Raw genomic sequence first — 24,505 nt, 5'->3', positions numbered from 1 at the left:
TAAACAAAATGTATAAAATAACAAGAACAAAACAACAAGAAGCATTAATAATAATAATAATAATCTATATTTATATATTTTATATAGTAGAAGAATTATATTTTATATAATAAAGCTATATTTATTTCAAAACAATCTATAATATTATTGCCTTTAATTTATGTTCAAATATATTAAAATTTTGATGAAAAAAATCAATCTTATTTCCTTCTCTTATGAATGCCTGGTAGCATGTATTGGGACATTGAAAGTATTTCATGAAATGAGGTCAGTACAATTTAGCCACCCATTGATTACATTGTAAAGAAAAACGGTTCTGAGGATGAAAAGAGAGGAAATTGAAAATGAAGGATTCTAATAAATTTGTTTTGAACTTTATCTAAAAATTCAGAATGAGAAGAAAAATGTAGATTCCATACAACAGTATAAAATTCAAGAAAAGGACAAATGAGATTTTTGCACAGTGTCAATGATGAATTGGGATTATGAAAGTTGAAATCCAGAATTTTAAGAGCTTTTTTATTAACAGTAATAATAAGTTTCTTAAATCCAAATTGCTATCAAACAAAATACCCAAGTCTTTGATGTGTTTAGTGTGGTATTATTGTGAGAATAATTATATATAGAATGGTGTTGGAACAACAATTAAAGGAAATAACTGAGAATTTATCTCATTTAAATTTAAATAGTTAATTTGACACCATAAATTAAATTTATCGATACATTGTTGCAAGAGAAGAGAGTCTAGATTTTATAGATAGGAAAATTTTAAGATCATCGCCACATAATATAAATGGTGTAGAAGAAAGAAAGGACTTAACTCATTTATAAATCTTTAAGTAAGGTATTGGTTGAGATAAAAAAGTCAGCGTCCGAGCAGGATATGAATCCACGACCTTACTTATGGAAAAGAACTTATTTGGTCAATCGGACTACGAAACCTGATCGAGTCATTTATAAAGATTAAAAATAATAAAGGGCCTAAAAATGATCCCTGTGGGACTCCACAGAACTGAAATTGGATTTGATTTAAATTATTTCTGATTTTGATTTTTTTAAAAATGGAATTGTGCCCTTAAATCCTACCCAGCAGCAATGCATAAACAATAAAATAGTAGATACATTGGGGAAAAAAAATAATAATCCCCCGCAGACTCTCAATGCGAGGAATGGTTAATATTTTTCATGATTTAAAAAAAAATTACTCAATAATATATTTCAATTCACGTTTTATAATAAATAGCCATCAATTGATGGAGGATAAATAATACTTAAATTCAATACGAATGGAAAGAATAAATATTTCTTTCTGCCAAGAAAACTTGTTTTTCAGCCTGCAGACAAAACTTTCCTGTAAAATATGTCAAGTAGTAAGGGATTTGTCATTTTTTTCACACCATGGCAAATTTTAATAGAATATAGTAGTTTTTTATGCAAATTTTTGTTTAGGCGATTTAATAAAAGAAAAATAAATCTTATGCATCCTCATATCGATAAAGTGAATACAATTTTTGGCGTTTTATCGAAATATATTGTTTCGATTTCGAGTATATAGCCAACAGTATAGTTCGCCTCCGGTATTTTTTTAATTTTTTTTTAACCTTCGCCTAGGTCAGGAGTGCAGGCCGCGACCCGTTCTCGTCCCTTCAGATGGATTGCTGCTTTAAGGGATGAGTAACGAGGCCCAAGTATTGGTCGTCGGGGCTGGGATTGCTGGGGTTGCTGCGGCCGCACGACTCCTGGAAAACGGTTTCGAGGATGTCCTCATCATCGAAGCTGAGGATAGAATCGGAGGAAGGATTCATACCGTCCGTTTCGGTAATTTTAAGTTAATTATTCCTGACAGAACGTTCTATAAAACGTTAATTACATGACCATTTTATGCCTTGATGGCATCAGCCCCTGAAACAAATTTTAATCTCTTAAAAAAACAAAAAAAACAAATATCTCTTTAGGCATGTTTTCAAAACAACATAGCCAAAAGAAAGATTAATATTTAATCGCCCCATTGTTCAACCCTTAAATGTCTAGAAAACTCACCGAAAACCAACTGAACAGCATATAGTCTGTGAAACATGAAAAACATAAAATGCTAGACATAATGGTGGAACACTAATAATACTATGGTTATGTGCGCACATTGGAACGCAGGGTAATGAAAAAGTATGTTAGCCAAAAAAGCAGTGACAGCGGGAGATCCTCAGCCCTTAAAATTTATTACAACAAATTCAAAGCCACATGCGGAAAAACTTGGCAAAAACAATACATGGTCACCAAAAGTAAAATATTACAAAATGACAAAATCGTTAATAACACACTATGGTTCAGTTCGTCTTTGGTGAGTAAAAACCAGTGCTGTACATCATACAGGCTGAGGTCAGATATAAACAGTACTTCAATAAAATAAACCTATCGAACTCCCCACAATGCAAATTTTATTCTGAAGATGACATGAAACATATAATTATATGCTATGAACTTAGGACATATAGGACAATTTTTTCAAACAAATTATCTCCCTAGGTGAACATCCATTTATTTACATATCGCTATTAAAATGTAACAAAGTAAAGGTATTTAGATAACAGAACATTATCTAAACACAATGCAGCACAAAGTTTAATATAGCGAAAGGAAGAGGTATGCGTCGGTGCTCTGGCATTATCGCCTCTGTCACTAACTATTTAAAGTGAACATGGCTTATGCCTAACGGCAAATAAAAAAAAACATTAATCGCTAAATTCTGTATTTTCAGCATTCATTGAACTGTCACTGGAGTACTCATTACGGTTGTAATATAAGTAATCCACTGCGGTTCAATGTGCATTCACTAACACGCAGATCAACACTCACCATCAATGTTAGCATTTGTGCAACTTGATAATTGATTTGTAGGATTCAGGGTCAAGAATTTTGACTGCTTCTCATGACTCCAACAAATTATTAAACAACATCACTAAAAAAACCACACTTTTTAATAATTGAGTTGATGGTGTTGGTCTGTGAGTAGTGAACTCGTGCTGAGCCTTCACTTGTAGGTTTGAGAAGTTCAACAAACCTGCAAGTGAAGACGGACCCAATAAGTGACCAAATGTTTAGGATATCATAGGTGACCCTACCTTTTTCTTTTCTTTTTCAAGGTGGTGGAAATATTGATCTTGGTGGACATTGGGTTGGAGGACAAGATGGAAATCCATTGTTCGAGATGGTTAAAGACCTGAATGTTCTAGTGGATTCAAAAGATTTCAGCAATATCCATTTTGTGCTCAAAGGGGGCAAGCAACTCAACAGTAAGATATCCAATGACTTATTCGCTTCAATCTCTGAGGCGTCGAAGGATGTCGATTCTTTAAAAAACTTTGATGGGAATCTTGAGGATTATTTTACATCACGGTATACAAAAACATCAATATATATTTAAAAACAAATAATACAACATATATTATTTTTACTTATATTGCTTCAGTTATAAATATGTAAAATTCTTTTTGCCAATTCTTCCAATTCACTTTCGTAAGCGAACGACCACAGCATAGGGTATTTCTTCATTTCGGGATGTTGTAAGATCTTTTTATGACTATTTTCTGGTATTATGGTGCGGATTTTGTCGTTCTTGCATTTGTTATTGGCATAGTATTTTAATATCAGGTCGTGAATAAATTCAATGTATTGGGGGTCAAGGGAGGACAAAGTACTGCAATTTTTAGCAGGTTCTCCTCCAATCCTGGCAAGATATCCTTCAGTTACTATTGGTATTATAAAATCCATCTAAAATAAAACATTAAGTCAAATGAATGTGAGGATTGTTAAATAAAGGTTGTTTCATAGCCTCTTCACACCAATAAGCTATATTTTTTGGCTAGCCCTCAAAAGGACAGTGCTATGTGGTGGGCTATCAGCCTTTACAATCTATTAAATTCAGCTTTTTTGGGTGTAAAATATTTCACATTTGTTCGGCTTTTTTTCAATTCATATGATAAGGTTTCACATTGATCGTACCTTATGGAAGTAATTAATGATAAAGTTTTCCGGATTGCTAAGCACTTTGTTTCTGTGATCGTTCAAAATAAGTACTCCAATTGGGTGAATATTTCCTCTCTTTTTTCTAAATACTTTAGCCAAGTCTCTTGCAATGTTTTCCCCGTCATCTGCAAACGTTACCATGACTTTCTTGCTACACTTATTGTTCTGAAGAAGAAAAAGAAGAAAAAATTAATATTGAATGTATAATCAAATATGAAGATTACTTACAATTCTATTTGATGTTGGTGCTTGTGATTGGACAGCGATCTCTGTAATAATGTTTTGACTTTTGGGAATAACTTTTGACAGAGTGACATCGTCAAAATTGGTAAACTTGGTCTTTTTATTTTGCTCCCATGTAATGTCTTTCAAAGTGATAAATGCTTTTTCCTGTAGATTTGTCAGAAAAGCGTCTACCGGTTTAATAATGAAATCGTCGGTGTAATTTGAATCTGGAGAGCAATGTTCTATATTTTCCTTAATCGCCTCTATTCGCAATGCTGTAAAAATACATAACGATACTTGTATGATTTCATGGTGAACCAGCACTGGGTCTGTCAACACTGACAGGTTTCGATGCCATTCAAACACATTTCAGCTTTGTGCTATCTTCATTAAGAAACCCTTGAGTATAAATGGTCCCACTGTCGGTTCAACATGTCTTCACTGACTCACAGACCAATGTCAACCATCAGTTTTATTATATATAGAAAGTGTGGTTTCTACTGTAACTATACATAACTAGGATTATTATTATGAGAAAAAAAACACAGTGCACACTTTCTGTCTTTGCGTTTTTTATTTAATAGTATAACACATAGTTAGGGGGACCGCGGTAGCCAAGTGGTTAAGGCATCAGACTCTCAGCTAGGAGAGTCAATTCGTTTCCCATCATCGTCTCTGGACTTTTTCTGACACTTGAGTGGACAGGTGGGGTCAAGTGAAAAAAACTGACACAGCACTCATCAATGGAAGGTCTGGGGCGGGATTGGATCTCAGCGACCCTGAATTTGGTCCTGACCCCCTTCAAAAATGAGTTTCTTCGATGGAAGAGCACTGGCTCAGCGAGCCAGGAAGGAAGTACAATAACCTCTATACTACAGCTGCAATACTCAGGGAGAACTCTAGTTCCTGGCATCCATTAAAAAAATAAATAAATAACACATAGTTGGTTTTATTATCAAATCAGCATAGAAAATTGAAACATCAGATATGTTATGCTGAAATGGTAGTAAAAAAAAAAGTTAATATTGTGTTTTCAAGACTTCCATACTAGCCAGAGAGAGATGAGATTTGATTAATTTGACTTTCATCTCAGAAAGTTGATCATTCATTAGGATTGGTTTACTTCTGAATTGTTCATTGGGGTGATAAAAAAGTAATCCAGGTCTTCACATTTCAAAACAACATTTATTAATGTTTAAAATCCACAAAGGTTTCTAAGCCGAAGCTGGACACTCACTACATAAAAATCTAACAAAGGTTTAGCCAACACTTCTCCATTTTTGCAACCAGCAACTGTCGCAGTCAAAAGCAAATTTAACTCCTCACTGAGCACTGTCCAGTGACTTACTCTTAACTGTAACTGACTCATTACTCAACTCCAGTCAACTACTGAATGACTAGTGATTCCCTTTTGCAAACATCCTCGGAGGGTTCTATGTGGAGCTTTCTTCCCCTGGGTAGCTACTACTACCCTCTAGCTTCACATTTTGTGTTTCTTGGGCTTTCCTTTGGGGGGATTCTTGAGCATCCAAGGAAAAAATGAAATATATTGATTCAAATTTTACATATCCTCATTCTAATCATCAGGGAATGTAATTAAAAGACCAGGGGTTACGGTGAGACTTGAACCCCATGAACGCAGGGTCTACGAGCCAAGAGTTTCTCACACTAATCAATTTGGCTACTTCGCTCCTCCATTCTAAAGTCGGATTATTTTAATGTTCCTGCGTGTTTTTTAATTACTATTAACTGATTTTACATTAATTTATGAAGGACAGAGAAAGATATTTTACAAAGCCCCTAATCACACAATGTAAACACGTAAAAATAAATACAAATAGAAGGTTTAAACAAATAAATAGCATGAATATAATCAAGTCTATTTACAATTAGTTTACCTTTTAAATGTTTTTGTGATGAAGTGATAGCATCAATCCTTTGAATTTGTTTTAAAGCTTCGACAAGCTTCCCTAAAGTAGAATCTTTCTTAAGCGCATAAGCAAGGAGCACGTTCTCTGTATAATCAGCATTCCTGTAATTTTCTATACACTGAAAAACATTCTCATGTAGAACTATAGAATTAAAGCCATAGAGAAAGAAGAAAACCAATACCCCTATTTGAAAGTTGCTTATGTCTAGAGCGCTGGCCAAATCTTTCCACGAATTGAATTCTATTAGGGTTGGAGTAGCAGACATAACAGTGCAAATCTCTTTGAGAGCTAGCCAGCCTTTGGGGTGGAACAGGTACGACGCGTGTATCTTAGAAAGTTGGTGTGCAAGAACATCTACTTGAAGCACCATATCTTCTTCGTTGTGATTTTCAATAAGGAGTGCTCTCAAATTCTCTAATTTGGGATTTCTAGGTGGACTATTGATGTGGTAGTGTACCATCTTCATTTTGCTTAATAAAACAAAGTCTTATTATTTTAAGTGTAGAATAAGATTTAATAATATTTAAGCCATAAGTATAATTAATTTAATACAAAATTTAAAAGCAAGAAATAGATTAGATGAAATTTGGTTGTGTTTTCCTTGTCAGATTTGTTATTAACTAACTAGGTCATTACGTCTGTTATATGATGTGGTTAAACCAATAAAACGCTATAAAATGTTTTTATTGTCTAATTTATTGATAATAGGTTTATAATTTGGAAAAAAGTTTAACTAGAAAGCAATTCATGTCAAGTGTTGTTTACATGAGTACTGAACCTTAATAACTGATATAATTATTTAATACTTACTGCCTTTCTGACTCATTCATATTTATTGTATTTTATTTGACTAAAGGTATAAATTTAAGTTTGTTTTTATGGGACAAGTATTCAGAAGTTAGTTAACTTAAGTGTTGAACTTGGTATTTAGTTCGTGGAGGTTCATGTCATTAAAACCATACCACTGTACTCCCCAATCCAAAAACATTGCAATTACAATTCAGTTTCCATATGTAACCTTGATTAATCCAACTCTCTAAAATTCAGTAAATTTAGGTGTTTTCTGTTGTTAATTAAAACTGATTTGACATTTCTACCATTAGGATAAATGGATAATTTTAAGTTTTGTACTTTTCAATTGGGCAACATAAAAATGGGGAAAATCACTTTTCAATATTTTTAAAAAGTTTATTGAATTCATTTTCTAGTCTTTTTTTTTTTTTTGCTTTTTTAAATTCTATTATAATTATTCTCTGTATGCAATGCAATTCTACACTTGATTTTGTATGACAGACCATTAATTAAAATGATGTTGAAATATGAAATGCAACTAAAAGTGAAGCTTTATTCAATAAGAAAATTTAAAATAATTCCTGTCATACAGGAGGAGGGCTTTACATCTACCCGTGTGTCACTTCACAATATATTTTTCATACTATCTCAATTAATAAACTTTGGGCTGTGCCCGAATAATAACCCAGAACTGCTAGCGTGACAAATTAGCCTTAACCACTCAGCCAATGAGACTTCCCAGAGATGGAAATTTAGACCTATTCAACTATGAGGTTTGAGCCAAGAATATATGCAATAAAAACACTGTTAATTGTTTGAAAATTTCCGAATTTGAATGTTTTTTATTGTAACCATTCTAATTGAGCACCAGAATTTTGCAATACACTGTTGCTAAATGTCAAATACAAAAATTGGAGAAAATTACAATTAGAGAAGTTAGAGAAGAAACCATCAAGGTGGATGTACCAATGGAATACCAGTTGACATTCCAAAAGTCAAATGGCAAGGCTACGACAAGAATTTATTGGAGAAATTCTTATTTCAGAGAGCTGGGATTAAACAGATTTGATATCATGAATATGATCCCAGTCAAGTTTTCCTCCAAGCATTTGCTGATGGTCTGGCGTATTGGCTAATAATGAGAAAGACTTTATTCATCTTTTAAAAATAGAAATGTGTGGTTGGGCACTCTCAACACGACATGCAAGAATGGCACAATTACACAGAAGACAAACACTTTGAGCCCTGAAGATGATCTCAATAAAGATCGAAATGTTGGCACGATAAAGAAAATGTTTTTCTGAAACCAACATCACACCAGATCGCATCTCACGATTTCTGAATAATTTAAAAATAGAGTTGGAGAAAACTAATATGGTAATTAATAAGAAAAAAAAACATGAAATTATTGAATATAGAAGGCTGCACAGGGTTGTGAGAGGTGTTTTGACAAAAGGGGAAAAGGTATAGCAAGTAATCAGCTTTACATACATAAGAGTGAACCTGAGAGAAGATAGAGGATTGGTAGATTTAGAGGTGAGGGAGATGATAAGTGCTGCCTAGGTTGTTCAGTTCAGTCAGGAAGGGCTTCTTCAAGAGCAGAAAGATCTCCAATAGCATCAAAGCCTCAATATTAGTCTATGTTTCTTCCAATACTCACATACTCATCAGACATTGAGTATGAAAAATAAAAGCTATAAATTACTGAGATGAGACTTAAGAACGATCAAGAAAAGGATTAGAAGATACAGGGTACATAGTATCACAATAAGGACCAGCCTGGGAGTATAACCAACGAAGGATAATATGAAAGAGAATCAGTTATGATAGTTTGGTTATGTCCTAAAGATAGGCTCTGACAAGATGGCTAGGTTGGCCTATGAGATGCAGGTTTAGGGACAAATGGGGAGTGGTAGACCATAGAGGAAATGGGAGAATGGTGAAGAAATTGTGTGAGAGGAAAGGAATTGCTTAGAGTAATTGAAGAGCACTGGTGGAGGATAGAGGATGGAGGAAGATATATAGGAAGGGAACCTCACACAAAAAGATGGAAGAATAGGTAGGTTTATGATTATGATGATGATGGATTTTAATACATCAGGACAGAATTTAGATCAGGTGGTACTACTTTATAAATCGGTGTATGTATGTACTTTATAAGTCTTAATAAGTCGATGGTCTTATTTTTTTGAGATTTTAGTTCAATTCTCCTTTACAAGTTTAAAAAAATCTTAGCTTTAGCCAGAACAACTGCAATGTATGCAGGAAGTTTTGAATAGTGGTTTTTGTATAGTTTTGACCTTGCTCCTTCAGACTCCAACCTCATCTGAGCACTTTCTTAACCTTTTTGGTGGTAGTGACAAGACATCTCGTTCAGGCTTGTATGCTCCCCAACCCTAGTCATGATCTATCTTGTCCTTGTGGTTTCTTTTTCTTTTGTTTTTAACTTTTATGAACCTGGCTGGACCTCACAGCATCTATTGGGGCTGAGGTATCCAATGAGTAGCAGACACCTAAGGATGTATAGAGACCTCCCAAATCCTTCCTTTCTTGTTTTTGTGAAATTGTGACATTTCTTTTTCTGAAAAACCATTCGGCCAAATCTGTGTCTCATGGGGATGCCCTATTTTTGTCCCCTTCTTGCCCCTGCTCTCCCAGTCTTCTACACTTCCCTATCATCTATGCAGTTGTTATTCTAATTTTTCACCTCTTTCTGCCCTGTGCCCTTAGTTTTAGCTTTTGAATCATTAGTTCTTTTTGGAATATATTTTTGTCTTTGCTATCTTTATATATTTTTTCCAATTCTGTACTTGTATATATGTAGACATTTGTGTGAAGAGTTGAGCTTAATAAATCAGTAATCAGTTATAAAATATAATATCTCCGAAGAATGGACTGTCAAAGTTTGAACAGAATTGGTGGAAATAAAATAAGTAAAAGGAACAATTCAAAGTGAATGTTTTGAAATTCGAAGCATAATACATAATAAATCAGGCTGGTAGGAAGGGGTTACATAGTGGCCCGAGTTATAGGCAAGCGAACGTGTTTTACCATTTTAAAGTCAGTTCCGAAAAGGTTAAGGAAAAACATTTATTATATGATGTGAAAACAGGAGTAGATCAATTTTCGAACTAAATCCAAGGAAAGGAATTGATTAGCTGATCTCTAGATAACTATTTACTATGACAGGATCTATTTCCTTAATTAAAAATAATTTGCTAGACTGGAACTATAAAATAAATTTAATTTTAACTCTTGAAATAATTCTCTTTCCTTACCTTATGATTTATAAACTTTTGAGTTTTATACCTATTAACCTAATTATTCAAATTCAATCCTACAGGATGTCCTCTAAGCTGGAAACAGTGACGTCTGAAGACTGGTTTCCCTCAGCATATCTTGATTGGATGGAACGATTCAAATGCCTTGAAAAGGGTTGTAATACCCTGAAAGAAGCTTCGCCATCCACTCTTTCACAGTTTCAGTTCTGTGGTGGATTGCAGAATTTGGTTTGGAAAGAGGGATTTTCCGGTTTATTCAATGTTCTTATGGTATCGATTTTAAATTGTCGTAAAAACTCTTCTCTGTCTAGCCGCAGTGATTTTACTTTTCAGTAGAAAAAACACCCAATGCTGAAAGGGAATGACAAATGCTTAACAGAGGATAATTTCAAGCTTGGAACTGAGGTGACAGAAATAAAGTGGTCTGGGAATCGGTTGGCTGTGAAATGTTCAAACAATAATACGTTCCATTGTGACCATGTCATTGTTACTGTCTCATTGGGTGTATTGAAAGAAAAAGTAAAAACTCTATTCAAACCTCCTTTACCATTCCTTCATCATAATGCAATTAATGTGAGTAATTGACTTAGTAAAATTTTGCTTAATATTTAAGGGAGTTGATTTTTATTACAAAAGAAAGCAGTTAAATGTAGATTTGTACCCAATAATTACTTAAAGTGTAGTGTTTATTTACAGGGACTGGGCATTGGGACTGTAAACAAGATCTACCTAAATTATACAAGCCAATGGTGGCCCGATGATTGTTCCGGTTTCTGTTTTCTAGAACCCAAGGATTCTACCAAAAAGCTCTCAAATGTTAGATTTTTCAGAATTAGTATTATTGAAACTGTGGGGTAAAGTAAGTCAATATTTTTAGGAAAAGACAAACTGGGAAAACGATATTGTCGGCTTTTTCACAGAATTTGGCACACGCAATACGCTTTGTGCTTGGGTAGTCGGAGGAGCGGCTGTCAACATGGAGCTATGCTCAGATGAAGAAGTTGCCAAAGCATGTACACGAGTACTTAATAACTTCTTGGGAGATAAATATGATATTCCAGAACCTAATCATATGACAAGGTAATTTTTTTATTTTGTATCTTATTTATTTATATTTTTAATTTTTTGATTATATTATTTTATTATTATATTATTTTTTCAGGAGCAAATGGTTTTCAAATCCTCATTTTCGAGGGTCCTACAGCTTCAGAAGTACAATAACAGATAAATTTAAGATTAATACATCTGTCTTGAGGTTTCCTGTCATTAACTGGGATAAACCGGTATTTAATTTTTTGAAAAATTCGTAATTTTAAAATCACTGTTAATATGTTAATTTTAAGTTTAATTCCGATCATTTCTGAGTTAGTATATTTATGCTTTACTTTGTTCTTATTTGTTTCAAATCTGAATCAATAAATATTTAATATCAATAAATACTAAAAATGATCAGAAATAAAAATGGTCGAATTGTACAACACAGCAAACAACCAAAAGCTAACATATTTATTCTTATATGTTTGGTCTACAGATGATTTTATTCGCTGGTGAAGCCACAAGTGAAAAGTTCTTTTCGACTACCCATGGCGCCCTTGAAACTGGCTTAAAAGCAGCAGATTGTTTAATAAATTTTTACAAAACGTAAATAGATCTTTTGTTTTCTTTTTGCATGTGCAATTTTCATTTAATAATTTATCTTATAATCGTTGTGAATTGTAATTTTAACTAAAACTGTTGTTATTGTTTTACCTTTCGTGATAACTTCAAAAAGTCATAAATTAACTAATTGTTGAGTACCTTATTTTAATTTTTTGTTTTATTTATGATACAATTAATTAAGGTTTTTAGTTGAGATAAAAAATTCAATGGCACGAGCGGGATTCGAACCCACGATCTTCGGCTAGATACGCCGCTGCTCTACCACTTGAGCTATCGTGACCTCGATCCACTCGGACACCAACTTCCTGTCTCAACCGCACCTTTTGAATTTTCCCTCCTTTTTGCCATTTAATTGGTCAAGCGGACCATGAAATTAGTGAATTTATTTATAATACTGTTTTTGAACGTATTCTGCATTTGTTTTGTTGTTTTTTGCTCTAAATTTTATTGGTACCTTACTTAAATTTGCCATAGTAGCTTTTAGCTGAAAGCATAGATTATTTATTTTTAATCAATGATTGTTGTTTTCCAATGATTAATAAATTTCCGTAAGCTTTATCATATTTATCTCTAATTGGCTTTAGCTTCCTTGGGAAAATAAAAACTAAACTTGCATTTAATTTTTAACAGAATTGTGTAGAAATTAGAAAATTAACAAAGAACATTAACAAATAATCAAAAAACATCAGAAATTATTTTTATTTTAAACTACTGCCCTAAGTATTGTGTAAAGGGGCAATGTTGCAAATTATTATGCATACACAATTTTGTGCATTATAAACATATTTCTTTGCCTGGGAACATGCTTTTTTCTTTATTATTATTATTATTTTACATTGTTACATTAATTTACAAATCAGTCTAAAATGTTTATTACAGTACAGTAATAAAAAAAATGTTTGTACTAGATGAATTTATTATCCAATGTGTTTAGCATAGTTTTAATCCAATAAAGTTTATCTTGCCATTTTTTAAGTTATTTATACTAACCTTACATAATTAAAATTGTGATGTGACATGTCTTTTTTGCCTGTTTAAAATGGCACTTTTCCCTTTTCATAGCATGCCCCATCATTTGTTGCAACATGCATATCATTAACAAGAATTAACCTTTTTTTCTTCTTTTCCTCCTGTCTAAGCAAGGATTAAAAGGGAAATGGTGTAATTACATAAACATTAGTGTACAGGAAGAAATAGTGAGCATTTAATTTGGAATGAGATTTGTGATCTACTTTAGTGCACTAAAAGAAGTAAACACAAATGAACTGAATATTTATTCAGAAATCATGAGATGCGATCTGGTGTGATGTAGGTTTCAGAAAAACATTTTCTTTATCGTGCCAACGTTTTGATCTTTATTGAGATCATCTTCAGGGCCTGGGATTTACTGGATAAATCCCAGGCCATGAAGATGATCTCAATAAAGATCAAAATGGCACGATAAAGAAAATGTTTTTCTGAAACTTATATCACACCAGATCGCATCTCACGATTTCTGAATAATTATCGATTAACGATCACCACACATTTCTACACGAGAAGAAAGAAGAACTGAATATTATAAAATGGTTTTTCATCAGGTTGCAATTTATTAAGATAAAACATTGCTTTTTTTAATATCAAACTTAAGCGAGAATGTCAAACAACTCACCATGTATTACTTACACTACAATCTACCTGTTTTGTGTAGTTCATGTTAACATAGGTTTTCCTGTTAGTCATGAGATTTTCCCATTAACTTTGCCAAAATTTTGATTCAGTATGTTTATCAGCAATTATTTTTTGACAAATCACACAAATAAGTTAATATGTGTATTTGTCGGATTGAAAGAGATTCTTTTTTATTATAAGCCTTTACCAAGAAATCAAATATTTAATTACAAAATGTACAGCTGGAAATACTTAAAGGCCGAATTTCAGGAATAGCATTTGCTTGTTGGAAGCCAAAGTGAATTACAGACAAAACGTTGACAGACCCAAGTGGTCATAGATAAGGGAGACCTTTGGAAGACTGGTCCCAAGTTTCAGGAATGGGACCTAATATGGTAGGCAGATGGATCAAAATAGAACGGGGAGTAGGTGTTAGGGGGTAAAAGGCGAGAATTATACCTTAACAAAACCCCTTGAACTAATCCCAACATTTTTCCAAGCAGAAGTCCATGCAATCCAACACTGCTTAGGAGTTAATAAAGAAAAATATGAAAGGGGCACAGATTTTACATATTCTCAGACAGACAGGCTCATACAAAGGCTTTAAATGCATATGCTTTCAGCTCCAAACTTGTCTGAGACTGCCAAAATTGCCAAATAGCCTAGGAAAACAGAGCAGATTACTTTAAAGTGAGTTTCAGGACATAAAGGAATAGAATGAAATGAATAGGCCGACCAACTAACCAAAAAAGGGCTCTCTCATCCATGGGACCAAAGCCACAACTAGGTGCACCAGAGTAAGTGCTAAGTTAGAACTTGAAAATGACTTGAGAAAGAAAAACTCAAGCACTGGATAAGAGAACCTGGTATGATGCAAGCTAAGAAATTTACAAATCTTTCAAAAAGGAAACCGAAAGAAAACTCTCTCATCAGGCAGGATTTGAGGAAAATTATAGGCTTTTGTACCGGCCAATGTCTTCCTAACTACCACCTAAAGAAAGTGGGCAAAGCAGAAATAGAAACATGGCGACTCTGTTAGGTAGTACAGATATCAGCGCATATCTTTTGTGCAGCTTTAGCCCCCAGTTACTGTTCAATATTGATTTAATAATGGTACACTTTTTAACATTAAATCTTTATTTTTCTCCGTTTGACTTTACAGATACTCTGCAGATGTAGGTAAGATATTTTATTTAAATTTTAAATCTGCAGTGGGGTGTAAAGTAAAAGTGTTTGCTTCTTCACTTAACATGGGAGTTCATTGATAATACAAAAAAACACATTTTGATATTAATTTTTCTGTTCAATATAATTACAAATATTCATGTTTAATGTGTAGACCACATGAATTAATAGAAATAGATTCTTGCGGCTGTCACTTTTACTTTTTTCTATGAAATCTACTGTTGTACTTGCTTCAGTATGTATTTGTGAGTTCTATGATCATTTCTTATTTATTATGATTTATATGAACCATAGTCTTACCTTTAAAATATTTGTTTTCTGTACATTGAAGAAAACTTAATATTCTAGGGACCCAGTAGTAGATTGGCCAAAGGTAATCATAATAGGGGCAGGAATTGCTGGCCTTGCTGCAGCAAGAACACTGATAAAAGGAGGTGTTAACAATATTAAAATATTTGAAGGTAAGCTATCAGGATTGGAAATAAGTACATGAGTAGCACTAAAACAGTATCAAGTTCTTTAATTATAGTTAGACATTTGTAAATGGTCATTTAATTGCACAGAGTTCGGAAAAGATCTTGCTACGAGTACTATAAAATCTCATTTAAAATGTAACAGATTGATTTTTACTTTGAATATGGTTTGGTATAAATTTTTCATATAAAGATAATCTAAAATATAAAAAAATGTTGTTTCCATTATAGAAGATAGTTTATTTTATTTTCTTTATCAGCTCAGAAAGAACCAGGTGGAAGGATTAAAAGTTTCGAATATGATAATGGGATCATTGAACTAGGAGCCCAGTGGATTCACAGCCCAAAAAATAAACTCTATGAAATTGCTAAGAAAAGAAAACTTATTTCTTCATCAGTTTCTGATGAAGGTCTAGGTATTAATATTTAATTCAACATTTTTACAATTTTAACTTTAATAACACTTATCGTATGTGATCTAGGGCTTTACGTCAGACCAGGTGGGCAAATAGTTTCTCCGGATTTAGTTAAAGAAGTCAAAGATGACGTTGAAAATATACTCTCTGAATGCGAAAAATTTAAAGACTTTAGTGATATCTCAAAATGTCCAATTTCAGTTGGGCATTATCTCGAAAGTAAATTTAACCAACTTATTCCATTGAGGGCTGATCGATTTACAAAAGAAATTAAAAAAGAACTTTTAGATTGGCACATAAGGTGATTAAACTTATTTATTTTAGGGTAATAATTACAAGTAATTATCAGGTTTCAGCTCATCGACAATTCATGTTCCAATCTTGATGATCTATCTGCTATATCCTGGGGACAGTATGTGACCGAAGGACAGAGTCATATTAATTTAAAAAATGGTTACTCCTCGATTATTAAATATCTCCTTGCCGATATACCAAGTCAATGCGTGGAAACTTCAAAGTCTGTGAAATCAATAAAATGGAAAACAAATGTTGAAAATTATACAAAATATCCTTGTGAAATTATCTGTGACGATGGAGACTCCTGGAAAGCTAGTCATATTATCGTAACTGCTTCCATTGGTTATCTCCAACAGAATACTGAATTGTTTGACCCTCATCTTCCACCCAATCATCAACAGGTTGTTCATTTTTAAATATTGTTATATGGTTTAGAATTCTGTTTGTATTGTTTAAAATAATGATGAGAGAATGATTCAATCACTTTTGAAAAGTTTTTCGACTCATTTTAGGCCTTGGAATGTTTTGGCTTTTCAGTCATAAACAAGATATTTCTGAAATATAATGAACCTTGGTGGGGAAACACCAAAGGTATCCAGCTTGTGTACAATTCATGCCAAGGGATCAAAGAGGTACTGAAAAATCCTTAATGCAGTATTTTATTAGTTTCAATATTTTTAAGTACTTTGTCAGTTTGATATGAATGGAATGGACTGGACAAAAGGTATAACAGGTTTTGACACAGTTTCTGAAAATCCCTCTTTACTTCTTGTCTGGGTTGGAGGAGAAGGAGCAAGCAAAATGGAAAAATTAACCCAAAAACAAGTGGCTGTACATTGCACTCTTCTTTTGAGGAAGTTTACAGGAAAAGCAGACATCCCTTTCCCAGATGATGTCATACGGTATGGATGTTTGATTAATATAATTTTGTAAGTAATAAAAGATTTTCTTAATTTGAAAGATCCACCTGGGGCTCGAACAAATACATTTGTGGTGGTTACAGTCACATAACAGTCAAAGCTGATAAACATGGGATTTGTCCTAATGAAACTCTTTTAAAACCAGTGTTATCTAAAAACGGAAAAAGTTGGGTATGTAAATTATTAATTTCTTTTGGAAACTTATACATTAAAATGATATAAATATACAGTAATAACATTATTTCAGCATCCTTCATTGTTATTTGCTGGTGAGGCAGTGCATAAAAATCAATTCTCAACTGCCCATGGTGCATATGAAAGTGGTGAATTCCAAGCCCTCCAGCTTTTAAGTTTTTTAAAAAAGAAATTGAGTTAACTATAACTTTTTTCTTTTGCAACTGAAGTTTCATTATAGATAAATCTTATCTATCCTGTCTGTGTAAATTGCCAAATTTTGTAGTGCTAGGTTGGCTATTTGAGCCAATATTTTATTTATTGAAAAAATGTATACTCCTGTGAATTATTTCCTTGCCAAATATATATTTTACACTGACAATACTTTAACTATCGGAGTCCTGTACATTGCATCTTTTTTTAGACTACTCTGAACATTGTGAGATCAAGTTATTTATCTGTATCCAGTCAAATGGTGGGTTTTACTCAAGTTTTATGTTCATGAAATTGCACATTTTGTTGCACAAAATTGCATTTTTTGTCTTTTTGAAAAAACCACACATGCAAGAATAACTTACTTATATAAGTAAAGGAAATAGGAATTGACTGGGATAAAAATATTTAAAAAACTAAGCCACTGAAATTAAGTGAATCCATTGCATTAAACCAACTTTTGAACTCTGGTTTGACTTTTTGTTTAATTTTTTCCTCCTACTTTATAAATTTTGTCATTCTCAAAAAAGCATCTGTAGTTTATTTTAAAAATTAATGCCAAAAGATGGAAGTAGTAAATCTTCTAAAATCACAAGAAGGATAGAAAAATATCCACAACTAAAAAGAGCTGGTATTACGGTTTATTGCATTACTTGTGCCAAAACTATTGGTTTTGAGAGAAAATCTCAACAACGTTTTTAACTAAAACCACATATTTCTCCCTTCATCTTATTGGAGTGAGGATCCAAGATAGTAAGTTTAGAGGCAGAAGGATGAGGGCAAGCAATCCTCAGGCCTGGGTGAGCAGCAGAACAGCATCTGGACATCCGTCTTGAATTCATCAACCAAGGAGAGAAGGTACTTAGATATACTTAACTTGTATATTTTTTATCTAAAATTACAGAATCACGGTTTTTATTTTTAATCTAGATTTTCACTACTAATGCAAAAACAGAAGCAATCTCCTGTCCAAAAATTATTAACCTTTAACAATAATATAAGAATAAACAGAAGGAATTTTAAAAGATTTGTGTCATTCCATGTTAGCTTCTAACGTACCCCTTTCTAACATCAAAATTAATTCTAAACCTTTCTAGGAATTTTTGGAAAATTATGCCCAGCAAAATATTCTAGAAGAGAGTACAGTTAGAGAAATGTGTTTAGAAGTGTTTCAATTCAACAGTTGACAAATTCAAGAAAACAATACCTGATAATTTCATCTACTTAATAGTTGATGAAACTACAGGTGTATGTGGCATGTATATTTACTTGCTCCTTAGTAATCAGCATCCTTGATCCTAAAACAATGCCAACATGTTACTTGATATCCTGCAAAATTTTTGGAAAAAAAAATCATGAAACAGTATCTTGTTTTGTGATTGGCAGTTTTACAAACTATTCCCCAGAATTTTACTTTTAATACAGACATGGCACCATATATGATAAAAGCAAGACAACATTTAAGGTTTTCTATCAGAAAATGGTCCATGTCAATTTCATAGCCCATGAACTGAATAGAATTAAAAAAATTGTTAAATATTCTCTCAAGTCAATAAATTTATCAATAATGGTAAACGAAATTCTTAAAGTTCCTCATTAGGTTTGGCAAAATTGTTATGAACTGCCATCTTCCAACTGAAGCTGTAAACACATGCTAGGAATGTACTGGAAGTTGCTTTATTCTACTGCAACAACTTATTAAAATTTAAAGAATTGATATGCCAGATTGATGACAATGTACAATCTGCGATTAAAATAAAATCAATTTTGGCCAGTTGAACAATTGTGTCTGATTTGGCTTTTATGCAGTCACAGATTTGCCAAATGGCGTTAAAAAACTATAGAAGGGAAATTTTACTTTAAGCGACCAAATAAAAATTATGGAAGATCTTTTTATGTAAGGTTTTGGTCGACCTTCGGCTGGGTTCGAATCCCGCTCGTGACATTAGCTTTTTTCATTTTGACCAAAACCTTACATAAAAGATTAGTTGAGAGAAGTATTTTGGTCAAACAGACCACTAAATATAATGAATTGTGGAAGATGTTAGAAAATCTTTAAAAGAAATTATAATTTACGATAAATTCAAAGATATTTTTAGAACAAATGCTGGATATGAGATTCTCATAAAATTAAATAATAGTCTGAAAAGAAATGTTACTACAGATGAAAATGACCCAAAATTACTAATTTGCTACAAAAATTGCCTGCTTACAAGCATAGAAGTGGAATTTTCCAAATTGAAACATATTTTGAGCGACTGGAGTCATTTGATTTATATTTGATCATAATTTTAATTCAAATGAACAAACATAATTTTTTTTAAAATCAAATATGAAATAAAGTGATTTTTAAGAAGTTTTTTTCTATAGTTTTTACCTCAAATTTAAAATGGTTAGTTTTTGCATGCTTCAAAAGTTTTATTGCATGTTTTCACTTTTTTCCTGCAAAGAAATAACATCTTTAGTTATTACTGATTATTTACAGATGTTATTGGTGATAATTGAGATTTTGTATCTCATAAAAAACAGACTATTTCTAGAAGAAAATTTTAGTATTTAACTAATCCATATGTGTATAGTGGTCATAATTAACCATATTAATAATATCAGTTAATTCTTCTTTTTCTTTTTTTTTATCTTAGGTCTTGGTTAAGATGAGAAAGGTTAGTCTCACGAGCGGGATTCGAAACCACGACCTTCAGCTCATTACACTGCTGGTCTAACCAATTGAGCTTATATGACTTCGATCCCACTCGGACACCAACTCCTCATCTCAACCTACAACCTTTCGAAATTTCCCTCTTTTTGCCATTTTTGTTAATGTCTAAATCATATTAGTTAAGGAACGGTTGGGAAAGATGATGAGATAACACTTGGAATCTATGTTAATGAATATTTCTACAAAAAAAGTTACTTCCTTCATTGTAAAGCAAATTTAATGCTGATATTCTACTTTTATTCTGAATTATTACATAACATGATTCAAAAATCATTCATGTGAGTTCGAATTGTAAAGCTTGGTTGATCTTAACTTATTAGGACTACTGAAATTTGAATTGCTAACCAGTGTATATTTCTTATTCAGGTGATGTAACTGGCTTTTCCTTCACCTGAGTAAACTTTTTGTAATGAATTTTTTTCCGTCTATAATTGAAACTAATCAAATATATTGTTCCCATTAATTAATATTATTATGACTTATTGGTTGATGATTGTATAAAATAAATTTGATACGTTGAGATTAAAATTAGAAACTCCTTAATTAATCCCTAAATAATATAAGAAAAAATCCCAACTTTTTGGATTTGCAGTTACATCCCATGTGATTATAAAAAATAGTTGATTACTTGTTGATCAAATTACTAAAATTTACTAAAATTGAAGTATATCTATTTTATAAATAAGCCTAAATTATTATATTACAATTATAATACATATTTATTACATTAGAAGAGAAGAATTATCAGAAAAAGAGAAAGTCTTGTATTATATGATATCATACAGTTATTTGTGGTGTACCTCATGGACATGGTTGAGAGATACAACCCCTTCCCTGTTAATTGACTTAATATTGCACTTTTACACAGGAGTTTTCAGTTGCTGGCTGCCTTTCAGACATGATACTTCGATTGATAGAGTTCCTACCTCTTCTTGTCGCATCGGTCTATTTGTATTTTTACGAAGATGTCGACCCCAAACGAAAACCCGTAGATATTGATGAAAACAGGCTTTCTGGAATTTACGATTTTATTATTGTTGGCGCAGGATCTGCAGGTATTTTTACCTTTTTTAAATTTATTGTAAAGAAATTAATGTTAATTTGGTAGAATAAAATGAATAACTATAATTGGAATTTTTCAAATAATTTTTGAAGTACTAGAAGTCCAAAATAATAATGGTAGATGCATTAGGTGCAAGGCAAAAAAAGGTCCAAAATAGGCAAGAAAAATTTACTTGTTAAAGTTAAATATTTACTGTATTGTTTTTAATAATTTATTTAATGTAAATTTCAGCTTTAATTTATACAGATAAATAATTTTACACTGAAGATTTATTTTATTTACTTGGATTTTGAAACTTAAACTTAACTTTTTTTTTTAATTATGACCTTACCCCTGGGTATTGGCCAAAGAAGGGAAACAGGGAGGGAAGCTAAATAATGTTAGATTTACATTAGATAGTTTTTATATAGATTTATGCAGACAAATATTTTTTATATTGAAGAATTACTTTATTGGAAGTTGTGATTTTCTAACTAAATAACGTAAAATTTACTCTTTATGTACATTTAAGGCAGGCAAAAATATAATTTTACATTGAAGATTTACTTTATTTGGAAGTTTTGATTTTCTATCTAAATAATGTTAAATTGACTCTTTTCATCTAAACCTCCTTTGCATAAATATGCATATTAACTACTGGTTAAGATAAGTAATAAGGATATAAATTTATCGCAGATAAATAAATATTTTAACAGTGAAGATAACATTAAACATTATAACCATATTTTCTATTTTCTGACAATATTTTCTAGCTAAATAATGTAAAAGTTGAACTTAAAAAAATTAAAATTGACACTTTTCATATTACTTTATGGTGAACAATTTTTTTAAAATTAATATAAACTTTATTACAACTAGTATAACAATATGTAGGAAACAATTTACAAGATCATTTGTGTGTACCTGTGTACATGCAAGTGAACAAACATGTCGGAATAAGAGATGAAGAAGTGTTTTCAAGAAAAGCAATTATGAGATACACAAAGAATAAGAGTGGGCCGCTGACAACAAATGGATACGAAGCGATAGTGTTTGTTAATGTATTCGATCCTAAATCTCTTCTGCAGAACATTGAATGGCACCTCACATCTTTCAGGATGTTCGTTGCTGAAAATCCAGCAAACATCAAGGAAAATGTTGTCGCCCCTATTGTAATAAATGTTAATCCTTCCAGTATAGGAACAGTCAGACTAAATCCCCTTAAGCCACAAGGACCTCCTTTAATTGATACAAACTATCTTGGGGCAGATGAGGATATGTTGATTCTTAGAGAAGGAATAAGATTACTTTTCGACTTCTTCAGCACACCTACTTTGGCTTCTCTTAAACCACAGATTTACTTTAGAGAATTTGGCAACTGTGTCCAGTTCAAAAATATGATTGATCAGTTAATAGACTGTATTATTACTCAATACTCGGCAACTCTGTACCATCCGGTTGGTACAGCTAAAATGGGTCCAAAATCAGATCTGACTTCAGTAGTCAGCCCTGAACTGATAGTCCATGGATTTGAAAATCTGCGAGTCATTGACGCTTCAATAATGCCAAGGATAACTCGAGGAAATGTAAATGCTCCGACAATAATGATTGCTGAAAAAGGAGCTGATATTATTAAATTCAGTTACCATACAAGTACTTCTTAAATGTTATTGTTATAACTAAAACCAAAATATGTTGTGATATTAAAATTTATTCCCTCGTCAGAATCCACATATTGACCCAGCTGCACCGACAAAAACACCAGTTGATGAAGAACCTCTATCATTATCAAGAAGTACAAGATCAGGATGCCAAGTTCGCTTTCCCGGACGCTATATCCAGTTCATTAGCTGACCTAGCCGATGATGGGAGTGGTGTGGGGTAGCATTGTTTCAAGATTACGTGGCTAGAGAACATGTGAAGTTAAGTGCAAGAAGAAAGAACGTTTGCCTTGGGTATTACTTATATAAATAAATAGTGATACAAATTAGTAGTGTGTGGTTACTAAAATCACCTAAACCCTTACATATCCTTACATACTTAGAGTTAAAATTTGAATTATCTCCAAGTATTTGCGAGTTGTCCTTAATCCCATAGATGTTAATTTGTACCTCAGTATGTGTAAATAAGTCACGTTTTATATTAAAGAATAGTTGTATTATAGGTATATCTGCATATATTTATCGCAAATCCTTTACAACAGATCATATTTTGTTAAGTAATTAATGGAGATAATGTATAAGAGAAAATTAAAAACATTATGGGTAACCACATTTTTTGCCTCTCAGTGTAAATAATCCAGCCAAAAATGCTTTGAACTATTGCCCAAGCGCCTTCATATCCAACCTTACTATTCCTGCTTCAAAATTTCTATTCTCTTCAAAATTGCAATAGGTCAATATAAACGCCTCCATAAAACCGTTGTACCTCATCCCAACCCTCTGGTCCAATATCTTTCAACCCCCCCCCTCTTATACAATCCTTCAACGATGCCTGAAGCGCCAATGGCCTCATGATTTCCTACATAGTGAGAAATAGTGCTGTGATGGACTATAATCAATGGATTTCTTTTTCACTCTAATATTGTGTGATGTTACAAAATTAATAAAAACAATTAAGTTGCTTGTAGTGCTTTGGCATTGATAACAGAACAATAAATTTATGAACAAATTTGTTTGTATGTAATTAGGTAAAAATATTTCAAAGTGTAATATACGTTATTCCATCCCCACCACCCAAAAAACTGTTTAAAGCAATCTTTCACAGAAACTTTAAAAATATAAAATAATAAAAATGAATAAAGTACTATAAATATTTTTTAATGCAGTCATTTTTTACCTACATCCATTAAATTTAACAAAATTTTCTTTTTGCAATATTAATCTAAATCTTTTTTAGTTGGTCCTAGTTAACCAAAGTGATTATCTAATTGATTTTTTTTTCTAATGTGTGATTGAGATGAATAATTAGTTTCATGAGCAGGACTCAAACCCACAACCTTCAGCTGGATACGCTGGTGCTCTAACCACTTGAGCTGAAGGTCATGGGTTTGAGCACCACTCGTGAATTTTTCATCCCAACCACACTTTACATAAAGATTACAAATCAATTTAATTAATCTAAATAAAATAATCAAACTGCTTTGAACAGGTTTAAAATAGAATTATTTTAATAATAATTTTAACTATTTTAAACAAACAAGGGTTCACAACAGCAGCGATTTATCAACCCTGGGGTTCCAGTCTTTTTCCACTGGAAAAAAAAGGAAGTACTTCGAATTTGAATTAAGATCCAGTGAGATTCGAACCCAGGACTCCATAGGGAGACTGAGAAGATAAAAATTGATTTTAATTCAAAGGAAATATACATTGTACTGAAATATTCACTAATTTCGTGGCCCGCTTGACCATTTAAATCATTACAATTAATTAAGGTTTTTAGTTGATATGAAAAAAAGTTAATGGCATGAGAGGGATTTAAACCCACGACCTTCGGCTAGATACGC

The 24,505-nt window shown here is 32.3% G+C and overlaps 3 protein-coding genes across 5 annotated transcripts; 2 read left to right on the top strand and 1 right to left on the bottom strand.

Moving 5' to 3' along the window:
- The first annotated feature begins 1,531 nt into the window (after positions 1–1,531).
- On the top strand, positions 1,532–17,709 carry LOC106666162 (peroxisomal N(1)-acetyl-spermine/spermidine oxidase-like). 3 transcript variants are annotated; one of them, XM_024229683.1, is made up of 16 exons: positions 1,532–1,818; positions 3,141–3,393; positions 10,315–10,522; positions 10,589–10,825; positions 10,949–11,068; positions 11,130–11,332; positions 11,415–11,535; positions 11,784–11,893; positions 15,095–15,207; positions 15,480–15,635; positions 15,702–15,936; positions 15,985–16,333; positions 16,445–16,564; positions 16,626–16,834; positions 16,894–17,023; positions 17,100–17,709. In XM_024229683.1, exons 1-16 carry the CDS (start codon positions 1,671–1,673, stop codon positions 17,226–17,228), a joined length of 2,841 nt encoding a protein of 946 aa, XP_024085451.1. In that variant the 5' UTR covers positions 1,532–1,670; the 3' UTR covers positions 17,229–17,709. The 3 variants fall into 3 exon arrangements, with proteins under 3 accessions (XP_024085451.1, XP_014248615.1, XP_024085452.1); XM_024229684.1 differs by lacking the exon at positions 3,141–3,393 and having other exon boundaries at positions 1,731–1,818; XM_014393129.2 differs by lacking the exons at positions 16,894–17,023; positions 17,100–17,709 and having other exon boundaries at positions 16,615–16,720.
- On the bottom strand, positions 3,439–7,191 carry LOC106666163. The gene is made up of 6 exons (XM_014393130.2): positions 6,990–7,191; positions 6,361–6,649; positions 6,147–6,297; positions 4,252–4,523; positions 4,000–4,188; positions 3,439–3,768 (listed from the first exon to the last, which is right to left on the bottom strand). Exons 1-6 carry the CDS (start codon positions 7,007–7,009, stop codon positions 3,463–3,465), a joined length of 1,227 nt encoding a protein of 408 aa, XP_014248616.1. The 5' UTR covers positions 7,010–7,191; the 3' UTR covers positions 3,439–3,462.
- Positions 17,710–20,856: 3,147 nt separating the features above from the next.
- On the top strand, positions 20,857–23,797 carry LOC106666068 (L-sorbose 1-dehydrogenase-like). Its single transcript, XM_024229652.1, has 3 exons — positions 20,857–21,013; positions 21,895–22,653; positions 22,726–23,797. The coding sequence occupies exons 1-3, from the start codon at positions 20,857–20,859 to the stop codon at positions 22,737–22,739; spliced, it is 930 nt and encodes a 309-aa protein (XP_024085420.1). The 3' UTR covers positions 22,740–23,797.
- Positions 23,798–24,505: the final 708 nt, after the last annotated feature.

Source organism: Cimex lectularius, unplaced genomic scaffold (genome assembly GCF_000648675.2).
Source record: "Cimex lectularius strain Harlan isolate CLEC.00 unplaced genomic scaffold, Clec_2.1 scaffold5, whole genome shotgun sequence".
Taxonomy (NCBI): Eukaryota; Metazoa; Arthropoda; class Insecta; order Hemiptera; family Cimicidae; genus Cimex; species Cimex lectularius.
The sequence above is the reverse complement of the archived record's forward strand: the minus strand, read 5'-3'. Positions and strand labels throughout refer to the sequence as shown.